At 62.4% G+C, this 18902-nt stretch overlaps 1 protein-coding gene across 2 annotated transcripts in view; it reads right to left on the bottom strand.

The window, feature by feature from the left end:
- Window positions 1-3430: 3430 nt before the first annotated feature.
- The window catches only part of CELSR1 (cadherin EGF LAG seven-pass G-type receptor 1), a 144736-nt gene continuing 129264 nt past the window's right edge, over window positions 3431-18902 (bottom strand). The window contains exons 25-35 of one of the 2 annotated variants that reach the window (XM_059081660.2): window positions 14625-14799; window positions 11662-11774; window positions 11198-11277; window positions 9591-9717; window positions 8707-8832; window positions 8246-8340; window positions 7872-7975; window positions 7453-7602; window positions 6826-7056; window positions 6310-6571; window positions 3431-5512 (exon numbers count right to left, since the gene is read on the bottom strand). In XM_059081660.2, the coding sequence (XP_058937643.1) occupies window positions 5488-5512; window positions 6310-6571; window positions 6826-7056; window positions 7453-7602; window positions 7872-7975; window positions 8246-8340; window positions 8707-8832; window positions 9591-9717; window positions 11198-11277; window positions 11662-11774; window positions 14625-14799 (1488 nt within the window). In that variant the 3' untranslated portion in view covers window positions 3431-5487. Of the gene's footprint in view, window positions 5513-6309; window positions 6572-6825; window positions 7057-7452; window positions 7603-7871; window positions 7976-8245; window positions 8341-8706; window positions 8833-9590; window positions 9718-11197; window positions 11278-11661; window positions 11775-14624; window positions 14800-18902 lie in introns of those variants that run through there. The other variant, XM_067010437.1, reaches the window with a different exon arrangement.

The following is an 18902-nucleotide window of genomic DNA, read 5'->3' on the forward strand; positions in this document are numbered from 1 at the left end:
ATCTCGGGGGCTCCACGGCAGTGGCCGCGTGTGGGGAGGCGGGAGTGTGTGCTGCGCGGGAGAGCGATGGAATCCCCCCTTCCTCCGCCTCCGTTCACGGCTGTGCCCAGCCTCACCTGTGGCATAGGACGTGTGACGGGCCTGGAGCTGAGTCCCAGCCTGCAGGGTGTCTGAGGGGGACAGTGTGGCCTTGAGGCCACCCTGAGGGGCAGCAGCCCTGCCCCCAGTCCAGGCAGCTGCACAGGAGCCTCCCCTCCCCCTGCAGAGTGCCCGGCGCCGTGGCCAGTCACGTCGAGAGCTGAAGGGTAGCGTATAAACAAGGGAAGTTTATTTCTCACGGTTGTGGAGCCTGGAAGTCTGAGGTCAGGGTGCCGGCTCCGACGGGGGAGGGTCCTCTTACGGGTGGCCGGTGGCCGTCTTCTCGCTGTGTCTTCGCGTGGTGGAAGGGGCAGGGGTTTTTCTGTGACCCCACCCCCACCCCCGGCCGCACTGTGCAGCTTGTGCGATCTCCGTTCCCCCACCAGGGACCGAACCCGGGCCCTCGGCAGTGAAAGCGCTGAATCCTAACCACTGGACTGCCGGGGAGCTCCCTGCAGCCTCTGAAGAACGCCTGTCCGCTTCGTGAGGGCCCCACCCTCAAGACCCAATGGCCACCGCCACCTCAGGGCTAGGGTTTCAACCTGTGCCCTTCGGGACACACACGCCATAGAGCACGTGCGCGTTTTGTGCAGCACTGAGTGGCAGATGAGAGCACCTTTGGCGCTGGCTTTGGCCGGGGGCATCTTGGGGTGGCCTGCTGGAGAGCCACCGCAGGACTTGGAGGCGGGAGGTTTGGAGATGCTCCACCAGGCCTCCCCTGGGGGCGCGGTCAGCTGGGTCAGGCGGGGGTCGGCTCTTCCGGGGAGGGCACACTCTGCATGCCCCAGCGCCTCCAGCTTCCCCGCCTTGGCGCGGGTTAGTGCCCTGTCCCGGCTCCCGGTGGGCCCCAGGGTCCCTGGTGCTCTGTTCAGGGGCCCAGACACCTGCTCCGGGTGCCCGGATGGACGAGCCTCGGGCTCTCCCTCTCACTGACCTCAGACCCAGCCCTTGCTTGTGCCCCAAGGCAGGCTCCTGTGGAGGCTAGAAGTGTGGCTCCCGTCTCCTGTGGGTTAGAAGGTTCTAGAGCAGAGGCAGTGCGGTGCTGTGCCGACGGGGAGCAACTCTGGGGGATCGCGTGGCTCCCCAAGGCTCAGAAGCCCCTTGTGCTGAGGGGCAGAGCTGCAGGGCCAGCCCTGGGTCAAGTCACCCGGGACGGAGCCCCTGCCCCCAGGAAGGTCACACAAGGGAGGGGCTTGAAGTGGGTGATGGGCACCTGGGCTCCGGAATGTGCGGGGCCTGCGGCCACAGTGCGGACAGGGCTTCCTTCTGAATAGGAGGGGAGCCCCGGAGAGGGCTTCGGGCAAAGGATCTCTCTGGCCTGTGTGAGGTACAGAGGGGAGGGGACAGGAGAGGACCAGGTGGGCTGTGGAGGGTTGGACGAGAAGGGGGTCCAGACGCCCTTGGTTCTCTAGCGGGTCGAGATGGACCGTTCTCGAGCACTGAGTGGTTGCCCTCCTGCACAGCCAGGCGCTGCCACCCGGGGCCGGGAACGGGCACCACACTTGGGACTTGCCCCGGGTCTGCCAGCCGCCGGGGGGACCAGCCTCGAGCCTGGCACCGTGGCCCTGCCCTCCTGGGCCACGGGGCACGCGGTGGGCTGGGCCCTACAGCTGGCTGAGTGTGACCCTGCGTCAGGGTGCCCGAGAGCTGCGCCCACCGCTCCCCCCAACCCCGGCTCAGCGGTGCCCAGTCCTGGGGCGGCACAGATGCCCACTCTGTGGTGGGGGCTGGTGAGGGGCGGGGGACTGGATCTGGGCTGTGCCCTGGTCTGTGTTCCTGTCTCGATCCCGCGGGTCCTGGAGTGGCCTTGGCTAGAGGTTGGTATGGAGTGCAATTATTTATGTCCACGGGAGGCCACCCAGGCCCAGCGGACGCACCTGCTCCCTTCAGCTGGGGGCTGCTCTCCTCACACGTGTCCCCCTTAAGCAGCACTTTTGGCTTGAGATGGTGGTATTCTGTCACGTTCATGACCAGGCAGTCTTGACCGGTGAAGGTTAGCAGGGGAACGGGAGGGAGCAGAACCTGAGAGTGACCTTTGGGGGTGGGGCGTTCATGGGTGGTTTTCCTCTTTTTTTCTCCCAGGCTTGACCCAAGGGTGGCCCCAGCCTCTGGAGCTGTGTGGCCAGCACTGGTCAAGGACTCCAAGAAAGGCCTGGGAAGGGGGGGCCTGTGGGCTGAAGCGTGTGGGATCCCCCGCACTGTCTTCTTTTTGCTCGCACTGATGTTCCCCAGAGGCAGCCCCAGGTGGGTGGGAGGGAGGCAGTGCAGGCAGCTAGAACCCTGGAAGAAAGCCATCTTTTTGCATAGAGGAACCAAGAAAAGGGGCGCCAGGAGTAACAGCGTGTGAGGCGAATCCCAGAGAAGAGATACAGTGCTGGCGGACCGGACCGCTCGCTCTCCATATACACTGACGGGCGCTGGCTCACCCTGAGTTGGAACAGACCCAAAGCAGCATGTGAAAGGCTTTTAGGGCAGAACGGATATAAACCACCCCAAGTCCTGGACTAACCGAGTGGCAGGTGTACTGAGTGGACCCAGGGCAGCACAGCAAAGTCACAGCCACGGAAGGAGACAGAACTTGTGGTCCGAACCTAATGGCGTTGACTGCCTTCTAAAACAAACAACTGACATCTGCTATCAGATTTTAACAGGACCCTGAGGCTCAGGACGCAGCATTCCAAAATGTCAGTCAAGGATTCAGTTTGAAATTAGCCAGCATACAAAGAACCAGGAAACACCAAGAGAAAAGAAAATGGATTGCGGCCCCAAGATAACCCAGATGCCCAAATTACCAAAGAATTTAAAGCACCTGTTATAATCGTGCTCTATGAGGTAAAGGTAAAGACTCTTGAAATTCACGGAAAACTAGTGGAAATTTTAGAACTTAAAATTACAATATTTTAAGTTAAAATAAATCACTGGATAGGCTCAATAGCAGAATGGAGATGACAGAGGAAAGAATCAGTCAACTTGAAAATTGATCACTAGAAATGATCTAATCTGAAGAACAGGGAGAAAAAAAGAGGGGAAACAGATGAACAAAGATGTGTTCACTGGCGTCCCAGAAGGACAGGAAAAAGAGATTTTTGGTGCAGGAAAAAAAGTTTGAAGTGCGAGGTGCAAGAGTCTGGATGAGCAGGAAAATGGATAGAAGGTTCCGGAATGGCTCCTGCCCCCCTGGACTTGTCAGCATCCTGTACATGGTCCCTTTTCCAGGGCTGCCTTAGGAAGGGGCAGGAACAGGGATGCAGGAGCCGGGGGAAAACCAGACGACAGAAGTCCAAGTTCAAAAAAATCTTAATTTATTGTAGACTCTTTCCTCATTTGTGTTGCAATTCCAGTGTTCTGAACATTAATAAATACACATTTGTTTAAAAAAACAAAAACAAAAAACCTCCAGTGTCTAGTATCTCTCATAAAGTCTTAAGTCACAAAAATAGGTTTACATTTTTCCTGTCTTAATAAAACTGACAGTTATTTTTTTGGTAACAGTTCTGATCAAATGAAAAAACTAAATACATCTCAAGGGACAAAGTCCAGTTGCAGAAGAATATGGGGTAATACGAAAGTGAAGTGTTCAGACTCAAAAATATTTCCAATTTTTTTTTTTTAACTTAGAAAATGTCTCCTCAATGGTAAACATTTGAAGGTACTATTATTTTGTATCTCGAAAAGGCCACTCCCCTGCTAAGGCACATTTATAATTCATTCAAGTGTGAGGGCTTCGGGATCTCATTTCATTTTTGTGTGAAGCCTGTGGTCTTAGACCTGAGCATCAGGTATGTTTTCCTCTCAGCCGTTATTAACAATCCTCGCATTTTCATCAAAATAATACAGTATGGACATCTTTGCATTTTACTTGGTTTTCATCGTATTTTATGGTTTCTCGTACTTGGAGGCAGCTGTGCTGACCAATTATTTGGGCATCCGATTGAGGAACAAAAGAAACACTGAAATAAGACGTGTCTGAATAATTCTGGGCCCCGTTCCACAGCCCCTCAGGCCACGCTGTGCCGACTGCCCACAGAGGGACAGTCACAGCCGGTCCTTGGTGTGAGTTTCCAAAAAACAGCTTGGTAACCATTGAACAGTGTGGCTGAGGCTTTGTCCCTTCTCACAATTGGCCATTTGAAGCAAAATGAAGTAATTGGTCAGACTCTGGGGGTGAGACCCCCGCCTGCCTGGAGCTCCTCGGAGTCTAAAAGAGCTAGAAAATTGGCAGGAAGGAATGTGACATCCTGGAAGACCTCATACCTCCGTCTGAATCGGGAACGTGTGAACATTCTACAGCCCCGCAGGGGACAGGAGCAGAGAGACAAAGGAGTTCCCCACCTGCAGTACCGCTGACCGGGAAGAGGGCCAGGGAGGCCCTGCGGGGCTCCGAGTGGGGCCCAGCCCAGCCAAGGGGGTGGGGGATGACCAGTGTGGGTCCCGGCCGTGCGCACCTGCATCCCACACTCAGCAGAGCTCCCGAGTCCGGGCCGGCCCCAGATGGCCCTGTCTCGGAGCCACACCCGTCCAGGCAGATGGGAGCTGAGGGCAAGCGTCGCAAATGCAAATGTGCTGCGCGGCCAGGCAGTCACGTGGGATGCCCACGGGCTCCTGCCTCTGGGCTGGAAGCAGCACCGGAACCTCTGTCCAGCAGCACTCCCTACACACCACCCCCCTCTGCTTTGCTGGGACACCAGTTGCTGGATGCGTGCCAGACTCCAGGCTGGCTGTGCAATCTTCCTGACGTCAGAAAGAGGGAGAGATCATCCCACGGATCTCCCAGGATGGACAGAGTCAGTACAAATGCAAAACATAGAGGTTTTTGCCTTTTCAAAGTTCCATACAAATATACAAAAGTGTCTACACCTTTGCAACAAAGGAAAGTGATCTGCTTTAAGACAAGGGCTGCCTTTGCAGAGGGCCGTGGAGCTGCTGGCCCCGGGCCTGCACTGCAGGGAGCTGCCTACGGCCCTGAGTCCCGGCCAGCCGGCCCGGCGGCTCCTCTCAAGGCCAGCTCTCCTGCTGCGCCCTGTCCCGGCCAGGCCAGCGCACGGTTTTGGCCCTGTCCGCAGTCCGAGGGTTGAGCTGTGCCGGCCCGGGAGTCCACGCCTCCCGTGCCTGTGGCCTTTGGCACTTGTCACGGGTCTAAGGGGCCCTGAGCCTCCAGGGCAGCTCAGGGCTTTGTGTCTGGACCTAAAGTCATGCCAGTCACAGGCTACCCCCATGGGGCCCCCGCCACCAGGGCCTGCTTCACTGCCAGGGCAGGGGCCCCTTGGGCTCCAAGGTCCAGGAACACAACGACACAGCACAGGGGCCTGGGCGGAGGTGATGGGCTTGACTTCACGGTTTCCTGATGGTTCAAAGTGAAGTTTCGTTACTGCCTCTGCGCGTGGGAAGAAGCCATCAGGCAGGCGGAGGGTCAGCGAGGACGGCCCCTGCCACCCGTGAAGCCAGCAGGGTCCTGGGCTGGGTCTGAGGTTGTGCAGGGGCAGACCCCCACTCGGGGGGCAGGGGGCAGATCCCCCCACTCAGGGGACGGGGTGCCCGGAGGCTCCACGGAGGGCAAGCTCACGTGTGGACACAGTGACACGGGCAGGCAGGGGAGGGGACACTCAACCTGTACCCCCGACGGCCAGGGCCACCGGGAGGCCCAGGCCCATCTGAGCGTCCTCCCCAGGGCTGGCCTCGCACGGTGCCTGGACTACCAAGGCTAGCAACCCGAGTCATTCTCTAAGTTTTAGGAAGGTGGTTCTAGAAGACTGGGATCCCATTCTTCCTACCTCCCTGGGACGTCTAGAGCCGGATCCCAGCTCCATGACTCTGCGGCCAGGCGCCGCCCTGCCGCCCGCCCCAGCCTCGGTCTCCTCAACCACAAAATGGGGCAATAATGACCCGGGCCAAGGAAACTGCTCATAAAACGTTTGGTCCCATGTGGTCTCAAGTCCTAGAGTTTCAGGGCTGGACGGGACACAGGGCTTTGACAGGCGTCTGCTTCACCTCTGGCCGGTTCCTCCTGATCCCGAGCAGGGGCCCCCTCCCAGGTGGAAGCCCACCGCAGCCCCCGGGCCTCTGCCTGGGCACGCCTCTGTGCTCGGGGCCTGTCCTCCAGACCGGGGACCACGGGGAGGCTGGCCGGGGGTCGCCCCCGCCGTCCCTCCCGCCACGGCCCAGCCTACTCACTCCGAGCCGGAGCCGTGGGCCTGGGCACTCCCGGCCCGCACGTTCATGGCCACCCCGTTGAGGTGCTCGCGCCCTGGCTCCCGGTGCAGCGTCTTGGCGGGGATGGTGCCGTCGGGGGCGCGGACGCCGTCGCTGGAGGCCAGGGAGGACGGCCGCGAGGACGCGGGGCTCTGGTCATGCTCAGTCAGCTTCTCTCGCAGCCGCAACTTCAGCATCTTCTCCGTCAGTGGCGGCGGGTAGGTGACTTTGTTTTTCAAGATGCCTGGGCGGGGAGGTGGGGGGATGGAGAAGGTCAGGATCAGGCTGCCTCTGCTGGATGCAGTGGACTCGGGGAGGGACCGGCATACAGAGCTGAGCTCTCGGCCACTCCTCTCCCCCTCGGGTCTCGCCCCTGCCCTGCCGGGCGCCACCCCCGTGCCCCATGGACCCCACCCCCGAACCCCGTGCCTGGGCCTGCCTCCCCCAGGACCAGGGACTTCCCGGCCCCCAGCTCCGGGGACAGCGGGCCCTCGGCACCTTTTCTCTGCTCGGGGGGCTGGCTGGGCGGCGCGGCCGCGGGCCTGGGGCCCCCGCTCTCCCGGGCCGGGATGCGCTCGCTGCAGTGGTTGCCCTGCTCGTCCAGGTGCAGTTCCACGCTGACCTTGGTCTCCACCTTCAGGCGGGGCTGCTCACCGGGCCCCTCACTGTCGCTCCCGGCCAGGCTCTCGTTGGGCCAGCTGGCTGGGACGTGGTTGGCCGCAGCGTCCACTGAGGCACAAGACGGACCCTCAACACGCAGGGCGGCTGCCTGCTCGGCTCGGCAGGAGCGCGTCCCGAGGGGCGCTGACCCACGGTCCCCGACCCGCAGACCTGGCAGGGCCGCGCCGTCCAGGTGGGGACACCGAGGCTTCGAGAGGGAAGGTCCCGGGGTGGGGTCCAGCCTCAAGCCCCCCCTGCAGCCCCACACCCGGGAGCCCCGTGCTCCCTGCAGCAGTGGGGTCAGCTTCGTGGGGTCCTGGCCGTGAGGGTCCCACAGAGACCCCCGAGACCTCACCTGTGCCTGCGGATGGTGAGCAGGGGGCTGTCCTTCCTGCCGCCGCAGCCCCGTCCCAGGGGCAGGCGGCCACGGCTGAGGGCCGCTCTGCAGCCAGCGGGCTCACTCACCTTTGGGGGTGCTGTGCACGGGGCCCAGGGCCGGGTCCCATCTGTCCTCAGCCGCGACCCCGTCGTCCTCGCTGTCGGAGGAGTGTGAGGAAGCGTAAGAGCTGCTCTGCTCATCCAGGGACAGCTCGCTGTCTGAGTCCGAGTCGTGGCCTGCAGGGCGGGTGGGAGGGACAGGGCTTAGGCAGGGGTGGGGGGCTTCCTGCCAAGGGCAGAGCGGAGCCACCTGGGCTCGGGCACGGGAGGGCACTGGGTGCCCGCCGACCCTCCCAGTGTGCGGCGGCCACCTCTTCAAGGCTGTACGTTGTCTGGTGACCGAGGGGGCCACGGGGCGGCAGAGAGCCAGCAGGAAGCTCTCACCACGGCCTCCCGGAAGGGAGACGCGCAGGCTGACGGGAGACCGCGCCCCAGGGGACACGTACCGTGGGGCTTCTTGGTGCTCCTGGGGACAAAGGACGCGTCTGGCTCCCCGTGGCCGCCCCGCGCCGGCCCAGAGGACACACTGAGCTTCTGGCCCCCTTTGTCCCTGGAGAGGGTGGAGGTGGGTGGGCTCAGCACCGTTGCTCTGGGGGACGCATGACCAGCCCCCCGCCATCACCCAGTGCCTTCTGCATGTGCCAGGGCAGCCACACCAGGCTCTGGAAGGTTCTCTGCCACAAGACTCCCGGAGCACGTGGGTAAACACACGTGGACTCGGAACAGCAGGGCACGCAGCTCGGGGCGGAGGCGGCAAAGCCCACGTTTGCTCAGAGAGCTGCCCCCCCACGGCCATAGCAGAGGCGCCGGCCGGCCTGACCTGATGGTGCTGTCCAGCGAGGCGGTGGACTCGCCCAGGGCCGTGCGGAACACATCGGGCTCCTCGCCGTACGTGTTGTTGCAGTTGAGGGACCGCTGGGGGAAGGGGGCTGGTTACCGGCCGAGCGGAGCCCGCCGGGGTGCAGAGGGTGGCTCGGTCCCCACCACAAGCCCCAGCGCAGCACCCTGACCGTGCTCCGGCCGGGCACAGAGCACAGCGGCCCGGTGGCAGCTCCCACCACCCCTGCTTCCGGCCAGGATCCCCACCGGCCGCGGGGGGAAGAGAGGCTGTGAGCGGGACACACCCCACCCCGTGGACTCGGCTCGCTCCCAGGGCTGCAGGGAAGACTGGATGCCACGCTCCGGGGACTGGTCTGTGATGCCCCCTTTTGTGGGGGACGCGAGACCAAGGGGCTGTGTCTGATGCTGGTCCAGGCCCTGGCGTCCCCGGGAGCCTCCTACCGTCAGCAGCGTGGCCCTCGTGGTGGCTGAGTCGTCGGGGTACGGCTTCTTCCCGGCGAGCATGCCCTTCAGGTGTTTCCGGACCTCTCTGTTGAACACGCAGTGGAGCAAGAGGACGGCGAGGCCCTGCAGGGGAGGGGGCAGGTCAGCGCCGGGCTTGGCCCCCGTGGAGAAGCCACGGCCCTGCCGCTGCCTCACTGCCCACCTGCCTGCCCGGAGGATGCACGGAGCATAGCTCAGCCACGTGGAGCTGACGGTGCCCAGAGCAGACCTGGCCGCCGCGGCCGTGCAGACGCCCACCACGGCCCCCGCCTGGCCTCCCTGCCCCGGGGGCTTCCGATTTCTCCAGGTCGGGGGCCTGGTCAGGGCAGCCAGCACGCCCGGCACCTGGAGGACCCCCTCCCAGGCCCTAGCCCCCGGGCCATCTGGGTCCCCAATGCTGCATCATTAATCAGGGTCCACGGTGTGGACAGTAAATGGCCAACACCCTCCTGGGGACCCAGTGGGATTTATGCCGGCTGGGGAGGGGGTGAGGCCCCGCACTGGCTGAGCGGAGGACTGCGTCCTGACAGACACACAGGAGGCCACGGAACGGGGGCCCCTGGGAGGGCTCGGGGCACAGCTGTCTTTGGAGCAACAGGCGCCTTTCTTTCAGTGGCGGGACCACGGGGCTTCACCGTAACCCCTAACCAACTGCGCCGACACCGGAAGGACGGCCGCGGCGCAGCCCCGTGTGTCCGGAGAGCGAGATCACAGCCCGGACGCCCCGTCAAGGATCTATCTCCCCGGGGACCCTCTCGGGGCCGCTCGGGGTTGGGGCACTTCAAGACAGGAAGCAGCACAGGAGACCCCTGTGCCCCGCCAGGTCACTGACAGCCGCCCACCTGTAAGCAGCTGAAGACGGCGAACAGGTAGCGGAAGGTGAGCGCGTCGCTGTTCACGGCCAGCAGCCCCAGCAGCCAGGTGGCGCTGACGAGCATCAGCAGGAAGAAGGCCGTCCTCACACGGGAACTGGGGGGCGGGGCGGGGCGGGGGGCGGGGGGGCGGGGCGGGGGGCGGGGCGTGACTGCGCCGTCCTCCCCCTCCTCTTCCACCCGCCCGCCCGTCCAGCGTCCATCCCCCACCCTCTTTCCTTCCCACACCCTCTTTCCTTCCCACACCCTTTCGAAGCATCTGCCACGAGGCAGCCCCTGGCTCCACGGGAGAAAAGACAGCTTAGTGGGGGGCGGGCGAGCAGTTAAAAAGCAAACAGGTAAACCGCAAACTAGGAGCCAAGACTGGTGGTACACGGGCTGCACCCACAGCGACTCCGGGAAGCCTGGTGCACGGCCCGGAAGGTACATGGACCCGGAGGGGGTGCTTGGCGAGAAGGTGTCAGGCCCGCTGTGCAGGCTCCTAGCAAGGGCTTCCTGCTCTCTGCCTCGGTCTCCCCAGCTGAAGGGGAACGGACGGCGACGTGCATCCCTGGTGGGATCGTGGGGTGGTGGAGGGAACTGCGCGTGCTAACGTGAGTCAAGGGCTGGGGAAGGTAGGTCTGGGGCGGGGAGGAAGCGGAGGACGGTGGAGCAGGCTGGACCCCGACCCGCGCCCCCTGCCCGCGGTCTCTGCCCCTCCGTGGCCTTTTCAGACTCTGCTCTCCCGCGGGCCGGGCAGACCGGCACCTCTGCGGCCCCTCAGCCCCTCCTCACACATCCTCCCTTCCCTGGCCCCCCAGCTCAGGTCACCCGGCCCAGTGGACACCCTTGTCCTCCCCTCCCCTGACCCTTTTGTGGCTCCTGGACTCATGCTGAGCTCTCCCGACGCTGCCCTGCCTGCCTCCCGCAAGGCTTTTCTGTGGGTCCCCTGCTCTCTCCCAACCTGAAAACATGGGAGGCTCCCTCTCTGCTGGGCCCCAGCTTCCTGTGCTGCACCCTCTCGCTGGGTGAGCTCCTCCACTCCTGTGGTGCCAGCATCACTGTCACCACCAACCCAGAAAGTTCCATCCCCCCACCCCCACCCTGTCTGACTCCAGGGAGTGTCCAGGCACCCTGGCACCTCCCCCCACCCCCTGCGGGTCCAGACGAGGACACCCAGGCGTCACTGCTACCCGCTCTCCCCTCAGTGACTCCACCACAAACCCCGTGGGTCCTACATCCCAAACATCTCTCCCTCCCTGGTCCGGGCTGCCATCCCGGCCGGCCACCTGTCCCAGTCCCCCTGTGGTCAGCCTCTCTCCTTTCCTCCACGATGTCCAATTCTCCCCCGAGAGATCCAGACTCTGCTCGGCACAGCCCAGACACGGCTGGCCTCTCCCCACCGCGGCCTGTTGATTCCCCACTGACGTGGCTGCCATGACGCCCTGGGCCGGCCCGGAAAGCCAGCAGCCGACCGGCTCGGCGACGGGCACTTTCGTGGGGCTCTGCCCGGCGTGTAAACCAGACAGGCAGGGGTCTCGGGTGGGGCTGGCTCCACGCCAGGTCCCACCCACCGGCCGGGTTTAGCACCAACTTACACGACCCATTTTCTCTCATAATAATGGCGCTTCCTTTGGCAGGAAACCTTCGCAGACAGGACAAAAATGACTGTGTTGACCTGAAAAAAAAAAACAGAGAAACCCGAAGTCCAGTGGCCGCTCCACTGTACTGTCACTAGAGACCTTCAAAAGCCAAAGGCTTCTGAGGGTCTTCAGCCCACATCTCGGGAGGCTCCCCCTGGGATGAGGCCTCGGAGCCCGGGAGCCCGCTGGGGGTGGACGCTGACCGGCGTCACAGTGGACGTGGACCTGGACCAAATCCCCGAATCCACGGGTCTGAGGACAAGGCTTTATCACCGTGCGGTCAGCCCTTCCTGCCCGCCCAGATGCTCGGTGGAGCTGGTAACCCATCGGCCCCGAACACCCTTCAAGCCAGCGTGCCCAGGGGGCACCCGGCCTCCCACGTCCCTGATAATCGGGTTCTGAGAAACCCCAGCACTCACGAGTATCACGGTTCCGATGGGTCCCGCAAAGCTCCAGATCAGGGTGTCACGAAGGGACAGCCAGCAGAAGTCTGGGTTTCCGTAGCCCTGGGGGTCCAGGCCCACCGCAAGTCCTGGACAACAGGGAGGAGAAGAGGGATGGCTTGAGCAAGACATCGGGGTGGCCACAACGGGGTGTTCCCAGCCCCCCCAGGCAGGACCCGGGGCCCCCGGCATCGCCCTCAGAGGGAAGGGCGGGGAACCCGAGATAAACAGGCGGGAAATGACCGAGGCCCAGGTCCCCTCCGAGCAAAGGCCCTCTCAGGGCCGGTCACAGGCCCACCGTGGCCACGACCTGCCTGCGGATTCACCCCAGAGGTGGGGAGCCCACCTGGGCTGGGGCTGCTGACGGAGGTGGGAGAGAGACAGAAGACGGAGGTGATAGGACCCGGCAGGACCAGCCACGAAGCACGATGATGCCGCCCTGCTGGCTGGGCCACACAGGAGCCAGGACACGGCCGTGGACCACAGGTGCAAGGGAGGAAGGACCTGAGGGCAGCCACATGCCACACACGCCACACCCATGTGCGTGCACAGAGCACACACGCCACACACACACACACATACACACAGGCACACACCCCAGGAACGGCTCGCCACTCCGAGGTGCTAGGCAAATGAGGAGTTCCCTATGTTACCTAAGCCACAGCCATGGTTTCTAACCGTGTCGCAAGTTAGAGCAGGACTTGCCCTTGCAGAACCGTCACGGTGAAGTCTGGAGTGGCTTCTCCAACACAGACCTTGCTTAGGACAAAGGAGCAGCCCACACCGTGCCGTGGCCTCCCCAGACCCGGCCCGGACTGTTCCACAGGCCACACTCCCTTGCTTAAGCCCTGAAAGATCAAGTCTCCCCACCGACTGCTCAAAACCCTGCAATGGCTTTCCACTGCCCTCAGGAGATGGACATGGGTATTTCCGCAGCCTTCTGGGCCCTTCGTGGCGTGGCCACGGCCACGCTCCAGACCACGTGGCACCCCCCCACTCCACCCCAGCCCAGCCTCGGGTCAGTCCCCAACCAGCCTTCCTCCACTCAGGTCTTGCACATGCAGAGCCCTGAAGGCACACCTCCCAGCACAGCAGCCTGGTTCATGTGAGCCCTCCAGTGTAAAGAGTGCTTCCTCCAGGAAGCCTTCCTGGCCTGTCCCCACCCCCACCCCCGGACGAGAGCAGGTCTCATCCTCTCCTGCCCCACTGGCTCTGAGCCCACCCCTCAGTGCAGGGTCTGTGGATGAGACTAGAGTCACGTTCACCATCACTTAATTCCCGTCTTCCCTGGAGGGGCAACTCCCGAAAGACAAAGGCTTTGCCTTTCTCACTCACTGCTCTGACCCCGGGCCTAGAACGGAGCCCGGCACAGAAAAGGCCCGCCGTGAATGAACGAATGAAGGAGTGTGCGAATGCTCCTGGGTTCTTGGGCAACTGAGACTTGGTGGGGGTTAAGGAAAGCACATGGGGAGGTGGCCTCAGGCCCCCGTCCCCCGCCCCCCGGGTCCCAGAGGCCCGGCTGGGTCAGGCCCCACGACCTGAGACAAGGGCTGTCCCCGTGCAGAGTCCCATGGAGACGCTCTGCTCCATCCAGCCCCGTCGGGAGGGGCCGCCCGAGGTGACCACAGAGGTGGAGATGGAACGGGGTACAGTATAGACCAGGAACCACACTCTGAGTTTACTGGGGCACAGAAAACCAGACAGCAGACTTTAACTCTTCCTTTTGTAAAATAAGCAAGTTGGCCAATGATTCTGATCTGACTTCTTCATTTCTCTTCATAGAATTTGATGTAAATAAAATCTGATGTTCTGGTTTCTGAGATTAACTTGCTGGTTGAAAAAAAAACCCAAATGACAATAGAGGCTCTGGGTAGACTGAAGATGAAATTAAAGATGAGTGTCCTGAGTGTCCAAGCACGCCCAGGTCCTTGCTTCAGGGGGTTAGCAGATGGGCATTGGGGGACCCCGAAACCAGCTGCTCCCAGCCCTCATTCTTCCTGGTCTCTGGGGCTCAGAAACCACCCGAGTTAGCACCTTTCTCACAAGCTGACCAGAAACGGCACGGAAACACGCGACGCAGTGTGTCTGCTGTGCTCAGCCTTTGGGTCCAGAGGAGGTGGCTGCCATGAGGGAGGCCCCCGCTGCCCCCCTCAGCAGCCCTGGATGCAGGTGACAACGGTCATTCAGGGTCCCTTGGAGCCCAGGGGGAGGAGTCACAACAGGACAGCCCGGGGCCCAGACTGGGTGGGTGGGAGCAGAGTGGCCTCAGGAGACCAGCTGGTGATGCTACCACGGAGACCAGGGCGGCTGCTGGGCAGCACCTGCCCCTCTTGCCACTGCCTGTAGCCTCGGACTTCGTGTCTGGATCCCTGGAACCCAGGGGCTGCTGAGGAGACAGGGTGCTGCTCCCCCTTTGCGAATACAAGAGGGGATCCTTCCCCGTAGGAAGCAAATTTGACCTCCTGATATTTAGTGAAAAGTGTGCTGAGAAGTGCTGCTGTTCTGTTCATTCATTAACTCATTCTTTCATCCATCGATCCACCCACCCACCATCCGTCCACCCATCTATCCCTCCATCCAACCATCTACCTGCCTACCCACCTGTCCACCCATCTCTCCATCCATCATTCACCCATCCAGCCACAAAGCGGGCAGACAAGGGAGTGTCTGTGTGTCAGATGCCACAGGCAAACCCTGAACAGACCTGGGCCCAGCTCTCAAGAAGCTCACACCTGACAGCAGACGCGACCCTCACTGATGAGGACACTCGTGTGAGCAGATGTGGGTGCCGGTGCCGCTCCTCGGCCGAGTGCCCGGGAGGAGGCCAGAGAGCTCCCCCACCTGCACCCGGGGGCGTTGGTTTCTCTGATGCGGGTCCCCCGCGTGGCGGTCGGTCCCCAGCCCGGGCCACCTGGCGGGGCTGCTCTGCGCCCCCTCACCTGTGACGACGGCTGGAATGCCCCAGCCCACGACGTGGTAGAACCTCATGGGCCCGGCGTCGATGTTGCGCACCTCGACCAGCATCCGGTAGATGTGCAGGCTCTCCACGAAGGTCCAGGCGAAGGTGCTCATGTACACGTAGTGCAGGAGGATGGCGATCACGGTGCACAGGAACTGTGGGGAGAGGCAGCCGCTCAGCGCGGCCCACGGGCCCCGCGCCGCGCACTGGGGGCCAGACGGCACGCAGGCGGGGGCGGGGGACACACCAAATCGGGCCACTTCGCAAACGGGAGGGCACGCAGCTCCGAAGAAGGAAGTCGAGTCAGCTGTCTTTCCCTATTTGATTCACCCAGGAGCGGCCGCGTGTCAACGGTCCCAAGCGTCTCCGGCCCCTGACGCGGAACAGGGCAGGGAGGGAGGCACCTGGAGGGCCCCCCAACCTGGATCGGCGCCAGGGGTGAGCATGACCCAGGGCAGAGGGGCTGGCAGAGCCTCTAGTGTGCTCATTAGAAGCTAGAAATTTGTATTTTCAGGTCACGGCTCCAAATTGTTAAATGTTGGCATTTCATTTAAAGTGAGAAAAAGAATATCGCGGAGGCAGGCTGCTCGGGCTGTGGCCCCAGACCGTGACCATGGCCTTCACCCACCACCCCAGCCCTCGTGCGGGTCTCCGAGGTCCAGCGGAGGCGGCCAGCGGGAGGGAGGAGCCTCAGGCCTCGCGACCTCGCCCTCCTATGAAAACAAGGTCATCGCACCTGCGCTGACTTAACGGAGCCTCTACCTCCCGCGGAAGAAAACACGGATGAGAGCGTCTGTTCTGTTTCTGTCCCCGTGGGGCTGTGCGTCTGGCCAGTGGCTGAGTGCCAGGAAGTGAAAGTCAACCTCCACAGGGCAATTGAGGATCAGCTTCCTGGCCCCTGGGGGCCTTGGTGACCCAGCCCTGCGTCCCTGGACACCGAAGGGGGTGCGAGAACATGAGGAAGGCAGCGGTGGGGGGCTGGGGACACTGTGGGATCCTGGGCGTCCAGCCTGAGGTCGTCAGTGCAAATCCAGTCCCAAGGGCTCCGGGATGGAACTTCAAGACCTCCATCTTGGCCCAGAGCAGCCTCACCGGGTCCCCCTGAGAGGGGCTGGCTGCCCGGCCAGGATTCCCAAGGTCCACCTGCTGGGAGATGTGGACAGGCTCCCCTCCAGGTCCCAGGAAGCTGGACGGGCAGGGGAGGAGAGGGAGGATGGAGGGGAGGGGGAGGAGAAAGCCCCTGGCCACGCCCACGGCGGGGCCACACCCTGAAACATCCTGTCCAATCCTGGCTGCCGTCGTGGCAGCCCGACCTCCCGGGCTCTCAGTGCCTGAGACACCCACACCCCAACAGACAGGAGCGCAGGAGACAGAGGGCCACAGGCCTGACGCATGCAGAGGCCGCCGCTCAGTCCCAGGGCAGCGCACCCGCGGGAGCGCCCCAGAGCCCAGGCGTGCTGGGGACACAAGCGCCACCTGCGGCCAAGACCACCTTGACGGGCCGAGTTCTCTCCAAAACAAAGCCCCGGAGATGCGGGAGGGAACCATGTTAGCATTAATATTTGCCCAATACAGCACAAAGCAGGAACTCAAGCAGACATGCCCTCTGCCTCAGATGCTGGACAGGAGACCGGGGTCCGCACTTAGCAACGGGCAAAGCGGTCAGCCTGGCCGCGAAGGGGGAGCCTGGGGCCGGGTGTACCCCACGCCAACCCCCAGCCGCCCCTGTGCAAAGCACCGCTGGCTCAGCAGAAGGAAGGAGGGTGAGGAGGCTGGCGCGTTGCCTTAAATAATGTGAAAAGTAAACCCACAAAACCACCTTCGGAAAAAAAAAAAAAAAGTCAGACATTCTGAAATGTAATGGGGCCGTACATGCAGGGACTTCTGCACCGAAGGTACCACCTTTTCCAGGAACAGAACAAACACTAATGCACAATAAATCATTTCAACCTGCCAGTAACCTGGGAGATGAAAAACCTCACCCAGAGATGGGATTGTGAGTTTACAGAAAACCCATCAAAACCAGGCGCGGTGCCAAAGTCCCAGAATTATGTGCACGGCATTCCTCCTCCTCCTCCTCCTCACCAGCGCGTGGAGGCTGCAAAGCTCTCCTTCCAGGCGGCCGATGAGTCAGTGCCGGAAACCAGTGAGTGACTGCCTCTGCGCGTTTGTCACGAGGCATTCAGTTGCAAGGAGTGGCCTGTCACCGGCTCCCGTCCCTCTGTTCAGACCACTCAAAGGCACCTTGAAGGGTTCTGCACCGAGTCACACAGCCCCTGCCCCCAGGACACGCAGGCAGGGGAGGCGCGCTGAGCCCAGCCTCTGCAGCGCCCCGCCTGCCCTGGGAGCCCGACAAACGCTCACGTCCCCCGTCCCCTGGGCCAGGCCCGGGGCTGCCCGTGTCCACGCTGATGAGCCGCCAAGGTCATCACGCAAACCTCTCAAGGTTGTCTGCCTGGATGCCCCGCCTCTCTCCCTAGCGCCAGCCTCTGGAGGGGACCCCGCCTGCACTAACCGAGGAGGGAGAGCTCCAGGCTGCACGGGGCCCTGGCCAGCGAGCCAGAAATGCCATCCGTGTCTTTTACTCCACGTCCCTCTCCGGGCTGCCCATTCCCACAGACAAGCATCCTCTTCACGTGAGGGCAGCCTCCCCAGCTCAGCTCTGCACTCGCCTCAGCCCGCAGGGGATGGGTGTGTCCAGCCTCACCCAGAGCTGCCACTCTTGTCTGCTTCTATCTCTCCTGGCGGCCCCCCTCCTGGAGACTCGTGGCTTCACGCCTTCCTCCCTCCCCTCCCTCCACCCCCGCCTGGTCACGACTCCTGCCCTTCTCCTCCTGCACTGTTCTGGCCTCGCGCCACCCACCAGACCTAGGAAGACACCATCCTGGCTGCCTCTCTGACCTCCAGTCTCTGCCCTTCCGACCCATCTTCCCTGTCGCCAAAATGCACACCCGGTCACAGCTCTCCACGGTACAACGCTGCCTGCAAAACACAGATGGCGCTGCTTGGCCAGCCCCTCAAGCTCTGGATGACCAGATCCCCGACCTGTCCCCTCCCAATCCTGGCCCCTCCCACTGGACAGTGAATGGACGGTCCTGCTCAGCCCTTCTCTGGCCAGGCACAGCTCCCCCACCAGCCACCAGGGGGCCATTTTGGCACCTGACACTCCTGTACCACCATCCGAGTCTGTGCCTGGAGTACGGGCTCCGTGGGCAGAGATGAGAGTGCTTCTAGGGTCTGGCTCTTTGGTAGATTTAATACAGTGACAATCAATAGTCCTCACTTGGGACTTCCCTGGTGGCGCAGTGGTTGGGGGTCCACCTGCCGATGCAGGAGACACAGGTTCGTGCCCCGGTCCGGGAAGATCCCACATGCCGCGGAGCGGCTGGGCCCGTGCGCCACAGCTACTAAGCCCGCAAGCCACAACCACTGAGCCCACGTGCCTAGAGCCCGTGCTCCGCAATAGGGGAGGCCACTGCAACGAGAAGCCCACGCACGGCAACGAAGAGCAGCCCCAGCTCGCCGCAACTGGAGAGGGCCCGCGCGCAGCAATGAAGACCCAACAGAGCCAAAAAAAAAAAAGTCCTCACTGCATGAGGAATGAAGAAATGTCAGCTCTGCTAACAGCATGTGGCATCTGGGACGGTCCACTGAGAAAGTAAGGGCACGCCCCTCACCGTGGGAGAGGCCAGGACTAGGTGAGAGTAGTAACCAGGGAACTTCCTGGAGTCACTACATATGCACGTGTGATGGTCAGTTGGCCTCACGTCTCCCCAGGGCCGTCAGGGTCACCATCCAGTGAGGAACAATGAACTCAACACTCACAGTGAACTGTCTGCCCTGGGCCAGGTCACTCAATCTTGCTGGCCCCAGGTTCCTCACCTGTGAGCAGGGATGCTGCCACCTCCCAGGGCCCCAGGGATGTTTCAACGAGCCAGAGGGTGCAGGTAAAGCCTTGGGCACAGGGCCTATACTGCCCTCACCCCCCATCAACGTGCCGTGACCCTTGTATTCTGAAAGCCCCCTTTGTAAAAATGAAAAACCACTTGCAACCAGCTGGGGACCAAGCCAAAAACCTCCCTCCTTCCTCTTGCTTTTCTCTCCCCAGTGATCTTGGCCGTGCCGCCATCTCCCCCTCCAGGGCCAGTCCCTGTCCCACCCCCGGGGGACCTCACCCAGCCACCAGGCACCCCTCCCGCCTCCTCCCCCTGCAATCACTCGGGCTCAGATCTCTCCCATCCTACAGACGCCTCCCGCC

This window comes from Kogia breviceps, chromosome 12, assembly GCF_026419965.1.
Source record: "Kogia breviceps isolate mKogBre1 chromosome 12, mKogBre1 haplotype 1, whole genome shotgun sequence".
NCBI classification, from domain to species: Eukaryota; Metazoa; Chordata; class Mammalia; order Artiodactyla; family Physeteridae; genus Kogia; species Kogia breviceps.